Source organism: Dromiciops gliroides, chromosome 1 (genome assembly GCF_019393635.1).
Source record: "Dromiciops gliroides isolate mDroGli1 chromosome 1, mDroGli1.pri, whole genome shotgun sequence".
NCBI lineage: Eukaryota > Metazoa > Chordata > Mammalia > Microbiotheria > Microbiotheriidae > Dromiciops > Dromiciops gliroides.
Window position 1 is genome coordinate 543,697,282 of NC_057861.1, and position 16,314 is coordinate 543,713,595.

Below are 16,314 nucleotides of genomic sequence, written 5' to 3' on the forward strand. Positions count from 1 at the left end.
CATTTAGAAGGAAAAACACCTCTGCCATCAAAATTCTCATGAAATTTCTCTTCTTTTTGTATAAAACCAGTTGGGAAATGATGACAAAGACAAAAACAAAGACAAAGAAACTGGGGACCGGAGAAATCTATAGTCAGATTGAAAGTTGTATACATGTGGTGGCTAAGAATTGGAAATCAAAGGAATGCTCATCAGTTGGGGAATGGCTAAACAAGCATATGATAGTGATGGCATATTATTGTGCTATAAGAAATGAAAAACAGAACGATTTTAGAAAGGACTGGAAAGACTTGTGTGAACTGATGTATAGTGAAGTGAGCAGAACCAGGAGAATGTTGTGCACAGTGACAGCAATACTATTCAATGAAGAACTGTGAATGACTTAATTATTCTCATCAATACAATGATCCAAGACAATTCCAAAAGACTAATGATGAAGTATACTATTCATCTCCAAAGAAAGAACTGATATTGACTGAACACAACTGAAGCATGCTATTTTTCACTTTCATTTTTTCTTTTATTCAAGTTTCCCTATACAAAATGCCTAAAACGTCATGTTTTATATAATTGCACATCTATAACCTATATTTGATTGCTTACTGCCTCAGAAAGGGGGGAGGGGAAGAAAGGATAGAATTTGGAACTTAAAACTTTAAATAAAAATGTTCATTATCAAAAAATAAATAAAAAATAAATAATGGTATTTGGGAATTAAAAAAAAAAGTTATATACAGTACCAGTATCAGAACCCAGGCCACATGGCTCGGGTCAATGCTCTTGCCACAAGACTATAATCCCTGGAAAGGAATGGGTCCCTGATTTCTAATGGGCTGATACTGCCTATAGTGGGAAGACTAAATGACAGACCCAGATCCAAAACAAATATTAATACTTCAATGCTTAATAAGAATGGTATCTGTGTAACACTTTAAGGTGTGCAAAGTGCTTTACAAACTTTATCTCACTGGATCCTTGTAACAACCCTGGGAAGTAGATGCTATTAATATCGACATTTTACAGATGAAGAAATTGAGATAAACAGGGTTAAGTGACTTTCCCTGAATCACATAGCTAGTAAGTGTCCGAGTCCCTATTTGAACTCAGGTCTTCTTGACTCCAGGTACATCTAAAGTCACTGCATCATTTAGCATGACAGATTAAAAACAAAAACACAAATTAGATCATCAGCTCCTGAGAATAACTAAGATTCCACTGCAACTTTATATGACTATTTCTTCATTTTTCTCCCCTCCTTTTTTTCCCCATTGACCCTTCCCCCTTCCCCAAGGAAGTTCCTGATCCTCCCGCATGATGCTCAGGTCTCCAAGACCCTCCAGGCCATCTTTTTTTTTTTTGGGGGGGGGGCAGGGGAGAGCACTCACCTTCATTGGCCGCCTCTCTCTCTCGGTGCTTGGCATCGGCTTTATCCAGGTAAGAGAAGCTGGGCCGCAGCTGCAGGATGCCGTGCAGAGGGGTCAAGTGAAGTTCGCCTGGCAGAGGAAGAGGGACTCTCCCAGGGCTCTCTAGGGACTGGCCTCTTCCCCAAACCATTCCCAAGTTCAGATTTAGGGAACCTCATATGGAAAGCAAACTCCCTGGACTGACTGAAGGTGAAGCAAAAGCCAACTTCCCAGGCTCCGATCCCTGGACCATTCCTTCCCTTAGACCTAACCCATTCTGGATCCCCATCCTTCCACCTGCTCAGTCAGGGAAAGGTTAAGCTAAGAAAAGGGGTCTTGCCAGGTCTGACCCTAACATCTCAGGGCAGACTGTCCAGGGAACAGGGATGGTCACAGGGTATGTGTACAATCCACAAGCCCTGGTTAGCTGACTGAACAAGTTTGCTTGTAGGTGGGTTTAAAAAGCTGGGTGCTTAACAGGATCACATAATCACAAGATGTTACAGCAGAAAGGACCCTGGGAGATAGGCTGGTTCCAAGCCCTTCATTTATAAAAGAACACAGTGAAGCCCAGAGAGGCAGTTTAAAATTCTACACTTAGGGGCAAATATATGTTCTTTATTCAAGGGGTCAAATTAGAAAGGAGCTCTTGAGAAGCAGACAAATCCTGCTAATGTCTTCTGAAAGAGATTTGGACCAGACACAAATCAAAAAGCTTTTATGGGGGGCAGCTAGGTGGCACAGTGGATAGAGCACCAGCCCTGGAGTCAGGAGTACCTGAGTTCAAATCCGACCTCAGACACTTAACACTTACTAGCTGTGTGACCTTGGGCAAGTCACTTAACCCTAACTGCCTCACTTTAAAAAAAAAAAAAAGCTTTTATGGGACCTGATCAGGTGGTCAACTCCTTTGCCAATAGGACAAAGACTTCTTCCCCCTTCCCCCTACTCCCTGCCCAGGAAGCAGCTTCCAACCCCAATCACCTTTTCTGTAGAGAGCGGCAGCATAGCGAGAGGTGTTGCTTGTGGTCTGCGAAGAACAGAATGTCTGTTTGTCCATCAGCTTCCTGGAAATACAGCAGGAACCTATGGTTAAAGGGAGGAAGATGGGAAAGGGCAGGGCGGACAAGAACTTTCCTTGCTTGGGGTAGGAGAATTCCCTATAAGGAAGTGACCTGCCCCCTGGTGGCCAATCATAATAATTGTTGGCATTTTTATAGAAGGTTAGGGTTTGGGAATCTTACATACATTATCTCATTTGGTCCTCACAACAATCCTAGGAAATAGATATTTTTTCTATCCTTATTTTACAGATGAGAAAGCAAAGGCTCGGAGAAACTGAGTGACTTCTCTGGGGTTACAGAGCTAATGAGTGTCAGAGGCAGGACTAAGAAACGATATGCTAATTTGGTGGACACTGTTCAGAGTGCAGGTGGTCCACCTACAAGGAGCCTACATTGAAAAAGTTTGGTCTAGATGTTTGAAGGAGCCCATGAAGCTTCAGAGCAGCTCATGGAGCCAAGGTGGCAGGGGGCAATCCCCTGAGGGAGCAAGAGGACCCACGTGGAATAAGTGCTCGTCTCATCTGTGCAGGTTCCATCCACATTGAGTGCTATCTGCTCTCCTTTGCTTCGGCAGTAGTTGGGATTCATAGTGTCAATAGCCATTTCGAGCTCAACCTGCAGGCAATCATTTCAGGTTAAGAATGGTTCCAAGGACTATACCAAAGGGCTATAAAACTCTGCACACCCTCTGACCCAGCAATACCACTACTAGGCTTGTATCCCAAGGAGATTTTTTTTAAAGGGGGGGAGGGGAAGGGGAGAGAGAGAGAGAGAGAAGGATCTATATGTACACAAATATTTATAAGCAGCTCTTGGAAATTGAGAGGATCCCCATCCAATGGGGAATGGCTAAACAAACTGTGGTATAGAATTGTGATGAAATACTATTGTGCTATTATAAGAAATGATGGTTTTAGAAAAACCTATGAACTGATGCAAAGTGAAGTGAGCAGAACCAGAAAAACACTATATACAGTAACAGCAATACTGTATGATGAACACGATGATCTAATACCACTGATATGGCTAATATGGAACTATGTTCTGCATGACTGCACAATGTAAAATCTTTATCAAATTGCTTGCCTTCTCAAGGAGGGGGGAGGAGGGTAGAGAGAGGGAATTTGGGAACCAAAAATTTCTTAAATTATATGTTAAAAACTGTTTTTACAGGTAAATGGAAAACATTTTTAATGGGATGGAAAAATATATATTTTTTCATCTATGTGTAATTAAAGTTCTAATTTTTAAAAAATGGTTCCAAGGGCAGCTGCATCATCCTTTGGGTAGGAGGGTAAAGAGGGAGTTTCTTATTTTCACATGGTAAGAACCCTTTAAGTTACAGATGACCTCTCAGACTATGACTTTCCCATCAACCCTTCCCTGCCTTAGGTCTTCTCTACTTCTGTTCCTTCCCCTCACACACAGAGGACCTGAGCCCAACCTACAACTTCAGGGCTGAACTTGTCCTCACCAGGCCCTCAGCACACAACCCAGAGCGAGCAGGGCCTCTGGGTCTCTGATGGCACTTAGAAAGTGCTTATGGCAAATAGCCCTCTACACACCTTCAGAGAGAGACCTCAACAAGGGGAAAGAACATCTTGCAAGGTGTAATGGGCAACATGAACTCACTAACCAATTTTTCTTAAACATCTGTAAAAGAGCTTCGGATCCAACCCTTTTACTGAAACCAGTCTCTTCAAAGTCAGCCAACTATCTGCCAAAAATCTAATGACTCTTTTCTCAGTTCTTCTCCTTGCTGTCTCCTCAACACACACCAACCATTATACCTCCTTGAAACTCTGCCTCTCAGATACTCACAATGCTGCTCTAGTCTCCTCTATTCACTTTCTATGTCTTTATCATTCCCTCTTCTCCCTTCTCCTACTCTCTAAATGGAACCAGCAGCACAGACTCTGTTATTGACTTACGTATCTTCCCCTCCAAACAGATTCTTCTTCCTAACCTTCCGCCCTCTGAAAATGTTGCACTGCCAATCTCTCAATGTGGACATCATATTTTGCCTCTTCTTTTCCCTGGACTCCATGATCCTGTTCTCTTGCTTCTTTTTCTATCTACCCTGTGCCTCCTCCATGTTTTATTCCCACCACCACCACCTCTGTGGTTCAGTGCTCTCTGCCTCCTTCAGATTCAGAACTGATTTCTTCCATGTTAACAGGCTAACTATTAACAAATTTAATTACATTAACTCCGTGCTGGAAAATATTCATTGGCTCCCCAATGATAAAGTCCAAACTCCTTATCCTGGCATGAAAGGCTTTCTACACTCCTGCTGGAATCTAGTTTTCAAGTCTTACATCCCATCACTTGCTAACACATAGAACTATGCTCCAACCCATGTCTCAAGTTCAAGAATGATGATGACGATAGCTAACATTTATATAATACCTACTATGTGCCAGGCACTCTGCTTTCAAGACTCAATTCAAATACTTTCTCCTTCCTGAAACTTTCCCTGGTCTCCACCTTCCCAGAAGTAGAAGCTTTGAACCTCAACAGCACTTTTATTACATTCTGCCTTGCGTTACACTCAGTAGGTACATCTCTCAACTCACTTATTAGATCATAAACTCTTTTGAAGTTAGAGATCATGCTTTAGTTACCTGTGTTCCCAAAGTGCATAGCAGGGTACCTGGTGCATAAGGGTAACTAAATATTGCCCCATCCTAACATACCCTCTAAATTCATCAGCCTTCTCTTTTACTATCATTTATTTCTCTTTCTCAAGGGTCTGCTCCTTCCAATTTAATTCACATTTTCCAGCATAGTTGAGATTGTGCAAGGAGATGAAATAACCTTCCTGACAAAACCCAAGGAGTCCTATAAGCTCCCATCATGAGAATTAACTTATAGAGACCCTAGTATTAGGAGCTAGAAATTCTTGCTAATACTATTTCCTCCCTAATCCCCAAGTCAGGGTCCTATCCTTAGGTCACTTTTTCCTTCTCCCCTTAATCCTCTTCTCCCAAATCTGGACCCTTCCTCTATATCCAACTTTAGCTTCCACTCTCCTCTCCAATTTCCTCCCCACCTTCCCAAGATATAACCAAATGTTATAATCCTACTTTTTGTTGCTTTGGTTTAATCTTGGCTGACAGGTGAGGGATGTCATCGTAAGTCATCGAGGCTGGGCGGACAGGGTACTGTAAAAGAAAAGTACCAAATTCTGAGCTACCTCTCCAGTTCCATTCCTTGTCACCAAGCACCACCACCAACCCACCACCCCCAAACTACACTAAAAAACAGACTGGGGAAAACAGAAAACTCCTTGTGGCACTAAGAAAAAGGGAAAGCCAAGACAGAAAGAGACTTCTTCACCTCCCACCCTTCCCACTCACTACCACCATCACAATCTAGAATCTTCGGCAGGGAAAGTTGAAAAGCAAATTATTTTGCAACGATCGGGAGAGGTCCCAGTGGTCTGTGAGGTAACATGGTGAATCCTTTCATTGCTGCAAAGCCTTGTTTCTCTTCACCTTGGTTTACTTTCTTCCATACAATGGGTACATGTTTTCTGCATGACCAATGTATGGAACCTGCCCCTGGCCTAGGTCCAGAGAACTGCTATTCATTCACTGGGGCCCTTGTAGCCACTACTTCAATGGTGGCAGAATCAGATCCTGTGGCTTATAACCACCCTGATTCACACATGAAGACCATTAAGGAAAATGAAAGAATTGACATCGGTTGGCACAAAATAAAGGAACCCAGAATGCCTTCCAACTTTTTTTAACCAGAGGGGTCTAGTTTTGGGGGAAAACATTGGGCTAGATATCAGAAAACTTGGGTTCTCACCTTGACAATGCCATGAACCAGCTGTATAACCTTGGGTAATAACACTTAATCTCTGTGAGTCTATTGTTTTTTTCATTTGCAAAATGGTGATATCAACCCTACCTACTTCATAAGGTTGTTGTGAGGATAAAGTGGAACAATGCATCAAAGTAGATGCACTAACTGATTTAAAGCATTAACTAACATTTTCAGTTCACCGCTTAGTTTCTCCAGTCTGGATGAGGTCTTACAAAGCCTATAATCTAATAAACACACTACCCTACATGAAGCCAAAGGCAGAAGCCATCTTAGGACAACTGAATCCCAGGATGAGGAAACAAGAGTTATTTCCTAAAACATCACTCAAATAGCAAGACAATGAGCTGCTACTTCCTGAACCTGTGGCTTACAGCCATCCCAAATAACAGGTTGAGCATTGGGAATCCAGAAGGGGAAGAAGAGAGAAAGGAAAAGAAGAAAGAGATGGTAAGAAGCAGCTTCCAGCACAGGTCCCCTTTATTTTAAGCATCCAATCCAGTCCCACTTCCACCTGTGAGGTCCAGCTAAATAAAGCAAAGAGAGGGAGGTTTTTTGAGATCTGGTGGGCAAAGCCAAAGACTCAATTTTGTTTTATAAAATGAGAAAACAATAATAGCTTAGCCATCCATCCACAAACACACAAACAAAAAAGAGCTTAAGATTTCAAAACTCCATGTGCTTTGAATAGTATAAAAATTATATTGGCTGGTGTATGATCACACTTTTAAGGCAACATTTTTTTGGTTTTCTTCCTCCTTGTAATTTTCAAAATTTCAACTCCTAAAATTACCTGAAATAGGTAGAGCTTCTCTGCAAGGCTTTTGGCCAGGTATACATCAATCTGAAGAGAGAAAGATAACAAAAGACTTTACCACTCAAGGATACTCAGAGACCAAACATGCATATGATGGTGATGGAGGAATTCATCTCCCACAAGAAGCAGGGAGGGATACTCCATGCACTGTGAACTATTTACCTCCTGTATGACTGGATCATTTTCTTCATTGGCCATACTAGGATGGGCAAACAAAAGCCAGTCCTTCTGGGGGCACAAACTGGAAAGAGAGGGGAAAGAAAGGGGGAAATTGTTTAGCTTTAGGCAGAACTCAAGTTCTCCTTCCTACTCACTTAGGCTTGACCAAGTCAAACCAATAAATGATTATGAAGCTCTGCTATGTATCAGAACTGTGCTGGAGGTGTGAGAGGGAGTGGTGAAGAGATACTACAATACTATCTTTGCCCTTAAATAGCTAGCTAGGGGCACAAAAATCAATCCACAAGTATTGATTAATCCCCGAGGTGGCAAGCACAAAAATGAAATAGCGCTTACTCTCAAAGAGCTCACATTCTTTCAAAGGAAACCACATGTATGCATATTAAGTAAATACAAAATACATACAAGGTAAACACAAACTAATTGGGCAGAGAGGGAGTAACAGAGATGGTGAAAGGCCTCACGTAAGAGGTAGTACCTGAGCTGAGCTTTAAAGGAACTAGGACTACTAAGAGGTGAGACGAAAATTAAGTGCATTCTAGGTACAGGAGACATACTGCACAAGGTACAAAGCTAGGAGACAGAGTGTCACATGTGAGGAAAAGGAACTGAGACAGGAGATGGAATATTGTGCATGAAGAATATACAATACAGAAAGTAAACTAGACTGTAAACAGAGGGCTTTAATTCTATTTAATCCAAAAGATGATTGAGAAGTAGAGGAATTTCTTGAACAGGAAAGATTCGTACATCAGATCTGTGCATTAGGGAGATTAGCTTGATGAATTAAAAAGGCCCCATTTACATCAAAATATTCCTAAGCAACACTTTTTTATAATGCCAAAAGGACTAGTAGTAGAGGCCCACTAAGTAGAGAATGGCTAAGCAAATTGTGGCAAGAGAAATGTCATGGGATATAACTGCGCCATAAGAAATTATGAATGTGAAGAATTCAGAAGAATGGAAAGGTTTATATGAATAGATGCAAGGTGAAGAAAGCAGGACTGGAAAAACAAACATTATGACTACAACATAAATGGAACAAAATTAAATTGAATGCTGTGTAAACATAATAACGAAAGAAAATCTCAAAGAAGAATGCATATATTGTCAGATTTTTTGTTTAGTTTTGCTAAATTGCTTCTTTCTCCTTTCCGTTTTTTTACTCTTACAAACTCACGGGGGGGGGGGGGGGTAGAGGGGCATATTTAGAAATGAAAGTAATAAAAACAAACCCAAAGATATCAACATTTTTTAAAAAGAGGACCATCATTTTGACAGTTGCTTAGAGGATGGATTGGAGAAGAGACAAGATGTATATATATATATGTATATATGTGTATGTGTGTGTGTACATATATATGTATGTATATGTGTATGTTTGTGCGTGTGTATGTGTGTGTATAACTTCCACCTATACAAGGTCAAGCCCAAATGCTTCATTATCTCCCTGAAGTCTTTTGATTGTTTCCCAGCTGGAAATTATCTCCCCCTAAAATGTACTTGTCCTAGTTTAGTATTTCTATTAAAGTCCTGCTACTCTAGCACCTTGTTATGTCACGAACACCACTCTGAGATTTCAAAGGCTGTAGCAGCTAATCATAAACTCTGGAAGGTCCTACTACACTGGACAGGTTGTGAGTGCAGATGCAGTCAGTCTGTCATGTGATAAACAGGCTAGCTACCCTTTGATGCAAAGAGCCCATTACTAGGCATGACAGCTCAAGGATACCAAAGACACAAAGATCATATATACACCAAAATACTCATTATGGTATTTTTGTGTTAATAGAAAACTGAGTGTGAATTAATGAGGGAATTTTGAACAAACTGTGGTATATGAATTCAATGGACTTGTTCTGCATCAGACCAAATTATAAATATAACAAATTCAGAGAAACACAAGAAGGGAAGACAATACAAAGCAATTATCCCCCTTGAATCATCTTCAAAAAGTCTTCAAATCATCACTCTGATAAGGATCTAATATCCAAGATATACAGGGAACACTGGCCATTCTTCATGCCTAGAATGCACTTGTCTCTCCACCTCTCTGCCTCACAGACTCCCTCTCTTCTTTTGAAATGCAACTCAAGAACCAACTGCCAAATGAAACCTTTTCCGGATCCTCTCAACTATTAGTGTTCTACCTCCCAAACTACCTTCTATTTAACTACTTTGTATTTATTCTGTTTATATTTATACAGTATACACATGAGTTTACTTGTGGTTTCCTCTTCAGAGTAAAGATTGTTTCTTTCTTTGTATTCCTATCTCCAGTAAGCGGTACATAGTAGGCATTTAACAAACTGCTTGTTTTCAAAAGAAAAATCACAAATTATTTACTACCATATTAAGGATTTCTCTAAACTACTAATATTAAGAGAAGTACAAATCAAAACAATCCTAAGATTTCACATTATGCCCAGCAAATTGGCAAAGGTGACAAAAGATGAAAACGGTGAGAGAGGCTGTGCAAATCCAAGTACACTAGTATCTAACTTCTTAAACTGTGGGTCTTGACCCCATATGGGGTTATGTAACTGAATGTGGGGATTGTGAAAAATTGGGCAACTGTAAAAGGTTTTGTATACCTATTTTATACACTTATATACCCAGGGTTCTGAGTAGAAAAAGTTTAAGAAGGCCTGTACTAATAATATATGGCTATGCTACAAATTGTTTCAACCATTCCAAGAAGCAATCTGAAACCATGCAAATAAAATGACTAAAATGCTCATACCCTTTGACACAGAGAATCCACTCCTAAAGCATATACCCAAAGGAGGTAGCTGACAAAAAAGTTCCATGTACTCCAAAATATTTACAGAAGCATTTTTTTTGTGTGATAACAAAGAACTGAAACTAAGTAGGTGCCCATCAATGAGTGGTAATTAAACAAATTATTATACACTAATGTAATGGAATATTACTGTGTTGTAAGAAACAAGCATGATGAAAAGAAGCCCAGAAAGCCTTAAGTGAACTGATACAGAATGAAGTGAGCAGAGCCAGGAAAACAACATATATGGTTACCACAACAACTATAAACGTAAAGAATTACTATCACAGGGGCAGCTAGGTGGTGCAGTGGATAGAGCACCGGGCTTGGAGTCAGGAGGACCTGAGTTCAAATCCGACTTCAGACACTTAACACTTACTAGCTGTGTGACCCTGGGCAAGTCACTTAACCCCAATTGCCTCACCAAAAAAAAAAAAAAGAATTACTATCACAAAACAATGGCAACTGAACATTATGAAGTTATAATAACCAAGATATGAGAAGATATCTCTCCCTACTCCTCTGGGGTTGGGGAGCAAGGAAAGCTGCATATAATGTCAAGAGTCTTTCTTGTGGTAATTTGCTGGTGTAAAAATGAAAGACAATAAAAATCAATTACTACCCACACCTCTTGCCAAAGATCTCACTGCTAGGCAAATGCTCCAAGGATGTCAATGATAAAAAGACAGCTCTCATAGCCACCAAAATATTTATAGAAGTCTTTGGTTTTTTTCCAGTAGCAAAGAACTAGAAACAAAGTAGATGCCCTTATTGAAGAAGAGCTAAAACAAGTTGTAGTATATGAATGTAATGGAACATTACTGCATTAGAAGAAACAATAAATAACAAGAAGCATAGAAATACTTATAGGGACTAATGCAAAATAATATAAACAGAACAAAGGAAAAAAATGTCAATGTAAAAGAGTGGCTGAAACTGAATGCTATGAAATTATAACCAAACTTCACCCCACAAAACAGATGAGAATGAAGCCATCCTTCTTTGAGAAGGTGGAGGATGATAGGTATGGGGTATGAAGCCCTATGCATTGTGTCATACTTGGTTGACAAATTGGTTACTTTTGCTGGAACTATTTTTCCCTTCAATCTTGGCGTTGGATAAGAGTGAGGAAGTGCACCTCCCTCTTTTCTTTAGAAAAGTGGAAGACTAGAGGTGCAGAATATTGGGAATGCTGCCAGACATTTTTCCTGTGTCAGTTTTATTTAACATATTTTTTCAAAATTAAGAAGGAAGGCTCACTGGGTGGAGGGATAGAAAGGTATATATATTTGGAAATGGCTGTAATAGGGGATTTTGTTGTTGTTGTTGTTGTTTAAAGAAGGCTAGCTAAGTTAGGAGAGGTCCATCACCAGGATGACCACAAGATGATGAACTTTTTGGCTATATCAATTCAGAGGGGTTACAGATCTGCTGAGGTGGAGGGAGCACCCACAGAGAAAAAATTAATAGCTCATCGAAGTATCTACATATAGGTCTCATCATCATCTATTGAAAAAGGAATGTAACTTCCTTGAGGACAGAGATCTTGTCTTTTTATTTTTAGTATCTCCCTCAGTGGCTAGGAGATAATTCTTCACAGCTGGCACTTAAGGAACGAATGAACTACAGAATACAAGACCAAATAAAATCAAGTGCACAATTGTATGATATACACACCATATATATATATATATATATATATAGATATATAGATATAGGCAGTAAAGTGCTCAAAAGGAAAGAAGGTATAATGGAGACTTAGTGTTCAGTTGCCTACCTCTGCTCTTTTCTCCTTCTGGGATTTATGCTTGGATGTTTCTACCTTTCTCCTGCATAGTCACCTCAATGCACCACCTCTGGGACTACTTTTCTAATCCATTTTCCATCCTAGCCAGGCAAACTTAAGTTTTCCCCCTTATTCAAAAGAAACAGGCCTTTCCCAGCCTCATGAATACTGTCTCAAAGGGGATTTTAAAGAAACAGAGGAAGACCTGGAAAGCACATACCTACCTGCCCAGATGGGCAGATGTGGGTTTGCCCTGGGAGCAGTACACCAACAGCCAGGTTCCCCTCTCAAATGTCAGTATCAACTGAAAGAAAAAAAGGCATGAAAAACACAAATAAACCAAACGTCCTGCCCACTGCAACTGAAAGAAATTCATACCATTGCCATTGCCCTTCTAGTCTGGCTCTCTAGTCATTTGCTTTAGGCCTAGACTAGTCAGGCAATGTAGCCAACCCAACTCAAGTTACAATGAATAATCTCACAGACTGGAGAATTTACAGCATGATACAGCTTCAAAGCTGGAGCAAGCTATGGCTTAGTGATGCTGAGATCTCAAGAAAGGAAACAGACCTTCTATTCCCATAAAAACCAGGGAGTTCCAGAGTTGAGGTCAGATTATCTTGCCATGGTCTCCTCTGACTCTTAACCACTTACAAACCTAAACGGTTTGCTATGAAGGGTGAAGAATGGGGAATTTCTTCAATTACTCCACATTTGAAGACCAGGCAAATATTTTTAAGGAATCATCAAAACTGAAATGGGCCCAGGGAAGTAGAGTAGTGGTCCAGTAATTCCAAACTCAGAGACTGGACAAAAAATTAGCTAAGAATTAAGAAAGAATGTGTACATGTATTTTGGGGGTGAAGAGCCAGAAATGATGAAACCATAAATTATATAGTATTCACTGTGTGCCAAAGAACTGGCCTCAGACCTGCTGAACAGGTGGAGGGGGGGCATCGATCACAGGGCCAAGAGGGTTCAAAAGGAAATAATGGCGAATGGAAAGAATCAAGAACTGTGTTCTGCCACAAAATTACTGTATGACTCTGGACAGAAATGGAACCTCTTATCTGTGTGTCTGTTTCCTTTTCAATAAAATGAGAGAATTACACTAGATAGATTCCAAAGCCACTTCCAGATCCGAGAGTTCAAGATTCGAAGTTGATCCTTTAATAAAAGGATGCTATGACGCCAGAATTTATATCATAATCAGGACAAACAACAAAGTCCAGGGATTGACTTGAATTCAGTTCTAAGTGGAGTCCACTCTAGGAGGATTCCTGGGGTGCTGCCCTGAAGGGATTTCTCTCCGCTTCTCTCTCCTACCATCTGCTCTCTAATGTTCTCCTCCACTACCTGTCCCCCAGGACCAGGGGGGAGCTGACTTGTCCCCACCTCTGACTCACTTCATTTCCATGGGCATTTCCCCCCAGTCGGCTGCCCCCAAGCTTGTCCCAGCCCCCTCCAAGCCGTCACCGTCGTGGAGAGGAAGCTCTTCTCTCCAAGACAGGTGTCCCCAGGAGAGCCTGGCACGGTCGGGTCACCTGAATCCTGAGTTACCCTCATGCACCCCACCCTTTGCCCATTCCCTACCTGGCACTGCTGGGTCAATGGACAAACAGCCTCCGCAGCTCCCAAGCCCCTGTCTCCGGGGAGGGGGCGGGGGCCAGGCGAGTCCACCCCAGTGGGACACCCCAGACTGCTGCCCCACCCCCGGCAGCCTCCGCACTCCCAGGAACAAGAACGCCCCGGGGTCTGGAGTCAAAGAGGACGGCCAGCCCCGGAAGACCCCACCTCCAACTGCAGGAGGGGCACAGGGGAGCCACCCCGGCCACCTCCCCACAGCCCTGCACAGTCACCCGGGCCGACCGGGGGGGCCCGACGTGCCTTCTCCCGCCTTGCCCGCTGGGGAGACGGGCGCCAGGCCCGGGCCCGGCTCCCCTTACTCCCCTCAGGCCCTCCCGGCCCCCGTCAGGCCCGCCTTCCAGGACGCCGGGGCCTGGGCAGCCGCAGGAGCCCCCTCCGGGCCGGGCGAAGCCGGGCCTAGCCCCCGAGCACGGCCGCGGGGCCTTCTCCGGCGCCGGCGCCGTTCCCCGAGGACGTCCCCCGGCCCCTACGAGAGAGAAGCTCTCACTCACCTGGCCCGAGGACAGCAGAGGAGGGGGCGGCTGCGGGAGGGGGGGAGGGGAGCGGCGGGGGTGGGGGAGGAGCAGGAGAAGGAGGAGGAGGAACAGCAGGAGGAAGCAGGGGCAGGAGGAGGAAGAGGCGGCGGCGATCCCCTCAGTCTGCAGGGGCGGCAGGGGCGGCAGGGGCGGCGGCGGTATCGGCGGGCCCGGCTCTCTCAGGCAGCAGCCATGTTGCTGGTAAAACTCCAGCAGACACGTGGGGGGACTTTGATCCTCCCCCGGCTCTTCCTCTTACCCACAATGCCCCGCCCCGGAGCGGCGTTCTCCCCACTCCCTCGCTGGTACTTTCGCGCCGGACCAGCAGGTGGCGCCGAGCAACTTCCCCTCCCCCCGCCATCGCTTTCCCTTATCCCAGCTTTCTCCCTCCTCCTCCTTTCTTACTCCACCAATACCTCGGGGCCTAGAGAGGAACGGCCCTCCCCCGCCTCTTCCTACCACCAGTAACTTCTGCTACTAACCCGCAGGTGTCGCTGAAGCGCAATGGACTAGAGAGAACCAAAAAAACCAATTTCTGGCAGCGGTGGGATTCGAACCCACGCCCCCGAAGAGACTGGAGCCTTAATCCAGCGCCTTAGACCGCTCGGCCACGCTACCTCGCTGCGAAAAGCTGCCTTCTGAGATCTAGTCAATCTATTGCAGAGAGACTTCGCTCTTTTTTTGGAGGGAGGGGGGATAGTTTAAAACCGAAGTAGAAAGTATGAACGAGGTCTTCCCTGACGTAGAATTCACCCTTGCAGCTTACAGGTAAATTTCTGGATTTTTATCATTCAGTCTTGTCTCTTGCATTTCAAGAGGTAAATGTCTAAACCACTCCCCAACTCCCCTACCCATTTTAAGAATGTTAGTTTCTGGAGGCCAAAAACTAGTTCTTTTTCCATCCGCAATGGCAAGATCAATGTGTTTCAAGCATTATTGCGTTGAATTGAGCCGCCTAGGAAAGATGAGCTTTTATTTTTTTTTTTGGTTTGTATTCTCTTTTTAAACTAAAAAAAAAATATTGTCTTCCTTCGTAAAAAGTTGCATCGTATTTTTATGAATGTCTTTTTTTTTGTATCGTACTACCTCCCCCCACCCTTTTTATCCAGCGAGACAAAAATTAAGAAAAAAAAGGGGGGGGGGTGAATGCAATTCAGAAAAATTCAACAAAAATAAGAAATAAAAGGGGGAAAATGCAATTCAGTAAAAACCAAGCAACACATTCAGCCACCACGTCGGTGGGTATTCGCAACATTCCACAGCCATAGTGAGGTGAAGGAGGTATATTTTCTTAGCTCTTCTTTGGGGCATTATAGTTACACAGCCTTCAGTGTCTTCCATTTACATTACTATAGTCACATGTATGTTGTTTTCTGGGTTCCTACACTTACTTTACTCTATCCCAAATCATACAAATCTCCCAAGGATTCCCAAAAAGACACTAGCAAACTATTAAGGCCATATGAAAGGTTGCTCCCAATCACCAGTAAGAAAAACTTAATTAGAATAACTCTTGTTTCACTTCTGATGAAGATGACAAAAGACTAAAATAGTTGCTGTTAAAGAGGCTAGGAAAAGACAGGAACATTAAACAGGCTGATAGAGGAAGTGTGAATTGGTCCAACCATGTTAGAAAGCAATTTGGAATTCTGCTGGAAAAGTGTCCATACCCTTTGATCTAGAAATACCAAGGCGCCAACTCTCCAAGGTGACTGAGGAGGGAAAGATTTCATATATCAAAATACTCATAGCTGCGCTTTTTTGCAGTAGGAAATAATCGGAAACAGAGACCACACTTTAGAAATTCATTTTACAAGTTGTGGCATGTGAATGTAATATGACATTATTGCCATAAGAAAGGAGGAATATGAAGGCCTTTAAGATTATTTCTAAGGACTTGCTCCATGAACTTCTAATTTGATTTGGGAAAGGGGATGGTATAAGGATGGGGTGGAAACCATTCCATTTGACTTTTGTTTCTTGATTAGGTGAAAGTACTTTTTAATGGAATCAAACAATCAGAATAATGTGACCAGGACCTGGATACCTCTTTGAATCAATCAAAGCCATTGTGTTAGAGACTTCCTTAAGCAATTTGTATGAAAGGAAGTCAAGACAACAAGCATTTATTGAGCACTTACTAAGTGTGAGACACTGTAAGCTGATACAAAGAAATGCAAAATATTGCTTTCACAGAGCTCTCATTCTAATGATGGGAACAGCATGCAAACAACTGTGTACATACAATATAAACCCAGATGACTTGAAGGCAGTCTCAGAAGGGAGGCG

General features: G+C 42.5%; 1 protein-coding gene and 1 non-coding gene across 7 annotated transcripts in view; both read right to left on the bottom strand.

Annotated features, from left to right (window-relative positions):
- Positions 1-14,055, bottom strand: part of POLR3E (RNA polymerase III subunit E) — a 32,009-nt gene extending 17,954 nt beyond the window's left edge. The window contains exons 1-8 of one of the 6 annotated variants that reach the window (XM_043962474.1): positions 14,002-14,055; positions 12,084-12,167; positions 7,278-7,356; positions 7,092-7,142; positions 5,554-5,631; positions 2,967-3,082; positions 2,388-2,470; positions 1,386-1,493 (exon numbers count right to left, since the gene is read on the bottom strand). In XM_043962474.1, the coding sequence (XP_043818409.1) occupies positions 1,386-1,493; positions 2,388-2,470; positions 2,967-3,082; positions 5,554-5,631; positions 7,092-7,142; positions 7,278-7,313 (472 nt within the window). In that variant the 5' untranslated portion in view covers positions 7,314-7,356; positions 12,084-12,167; positions 14,002-14,055. Of the gene's footprint in view, positions 1-1,385; positions 1,494-2,387; positions 2,471-2,966; positions 3,083-5,553; positions 5,632-6,661; positions 6,826-7,091; positions 7,143-7,277; positions 7,357-12,083; positions 12,168-13,456; positions 13,597-14,001 lie in introns of those variants that run through there. The other 5 variants (XM_043962488.1, XM_043962497.1, XM_043962480.1 and 2 more) reach the window with 5 other exon arrangements.
- A 506-nt stretch (positions 14,056-14,561) lies between these two features.
- TRNAL-AAG lies at positions 14,562-14,643 on the bottom strand. The gene has a single exon. It is a non-coding gene; the product is annotated as a tRNA-Leu (tRNA).
- Positions 14,644-16,314: the final 1,671 nt, after the last annotated feature.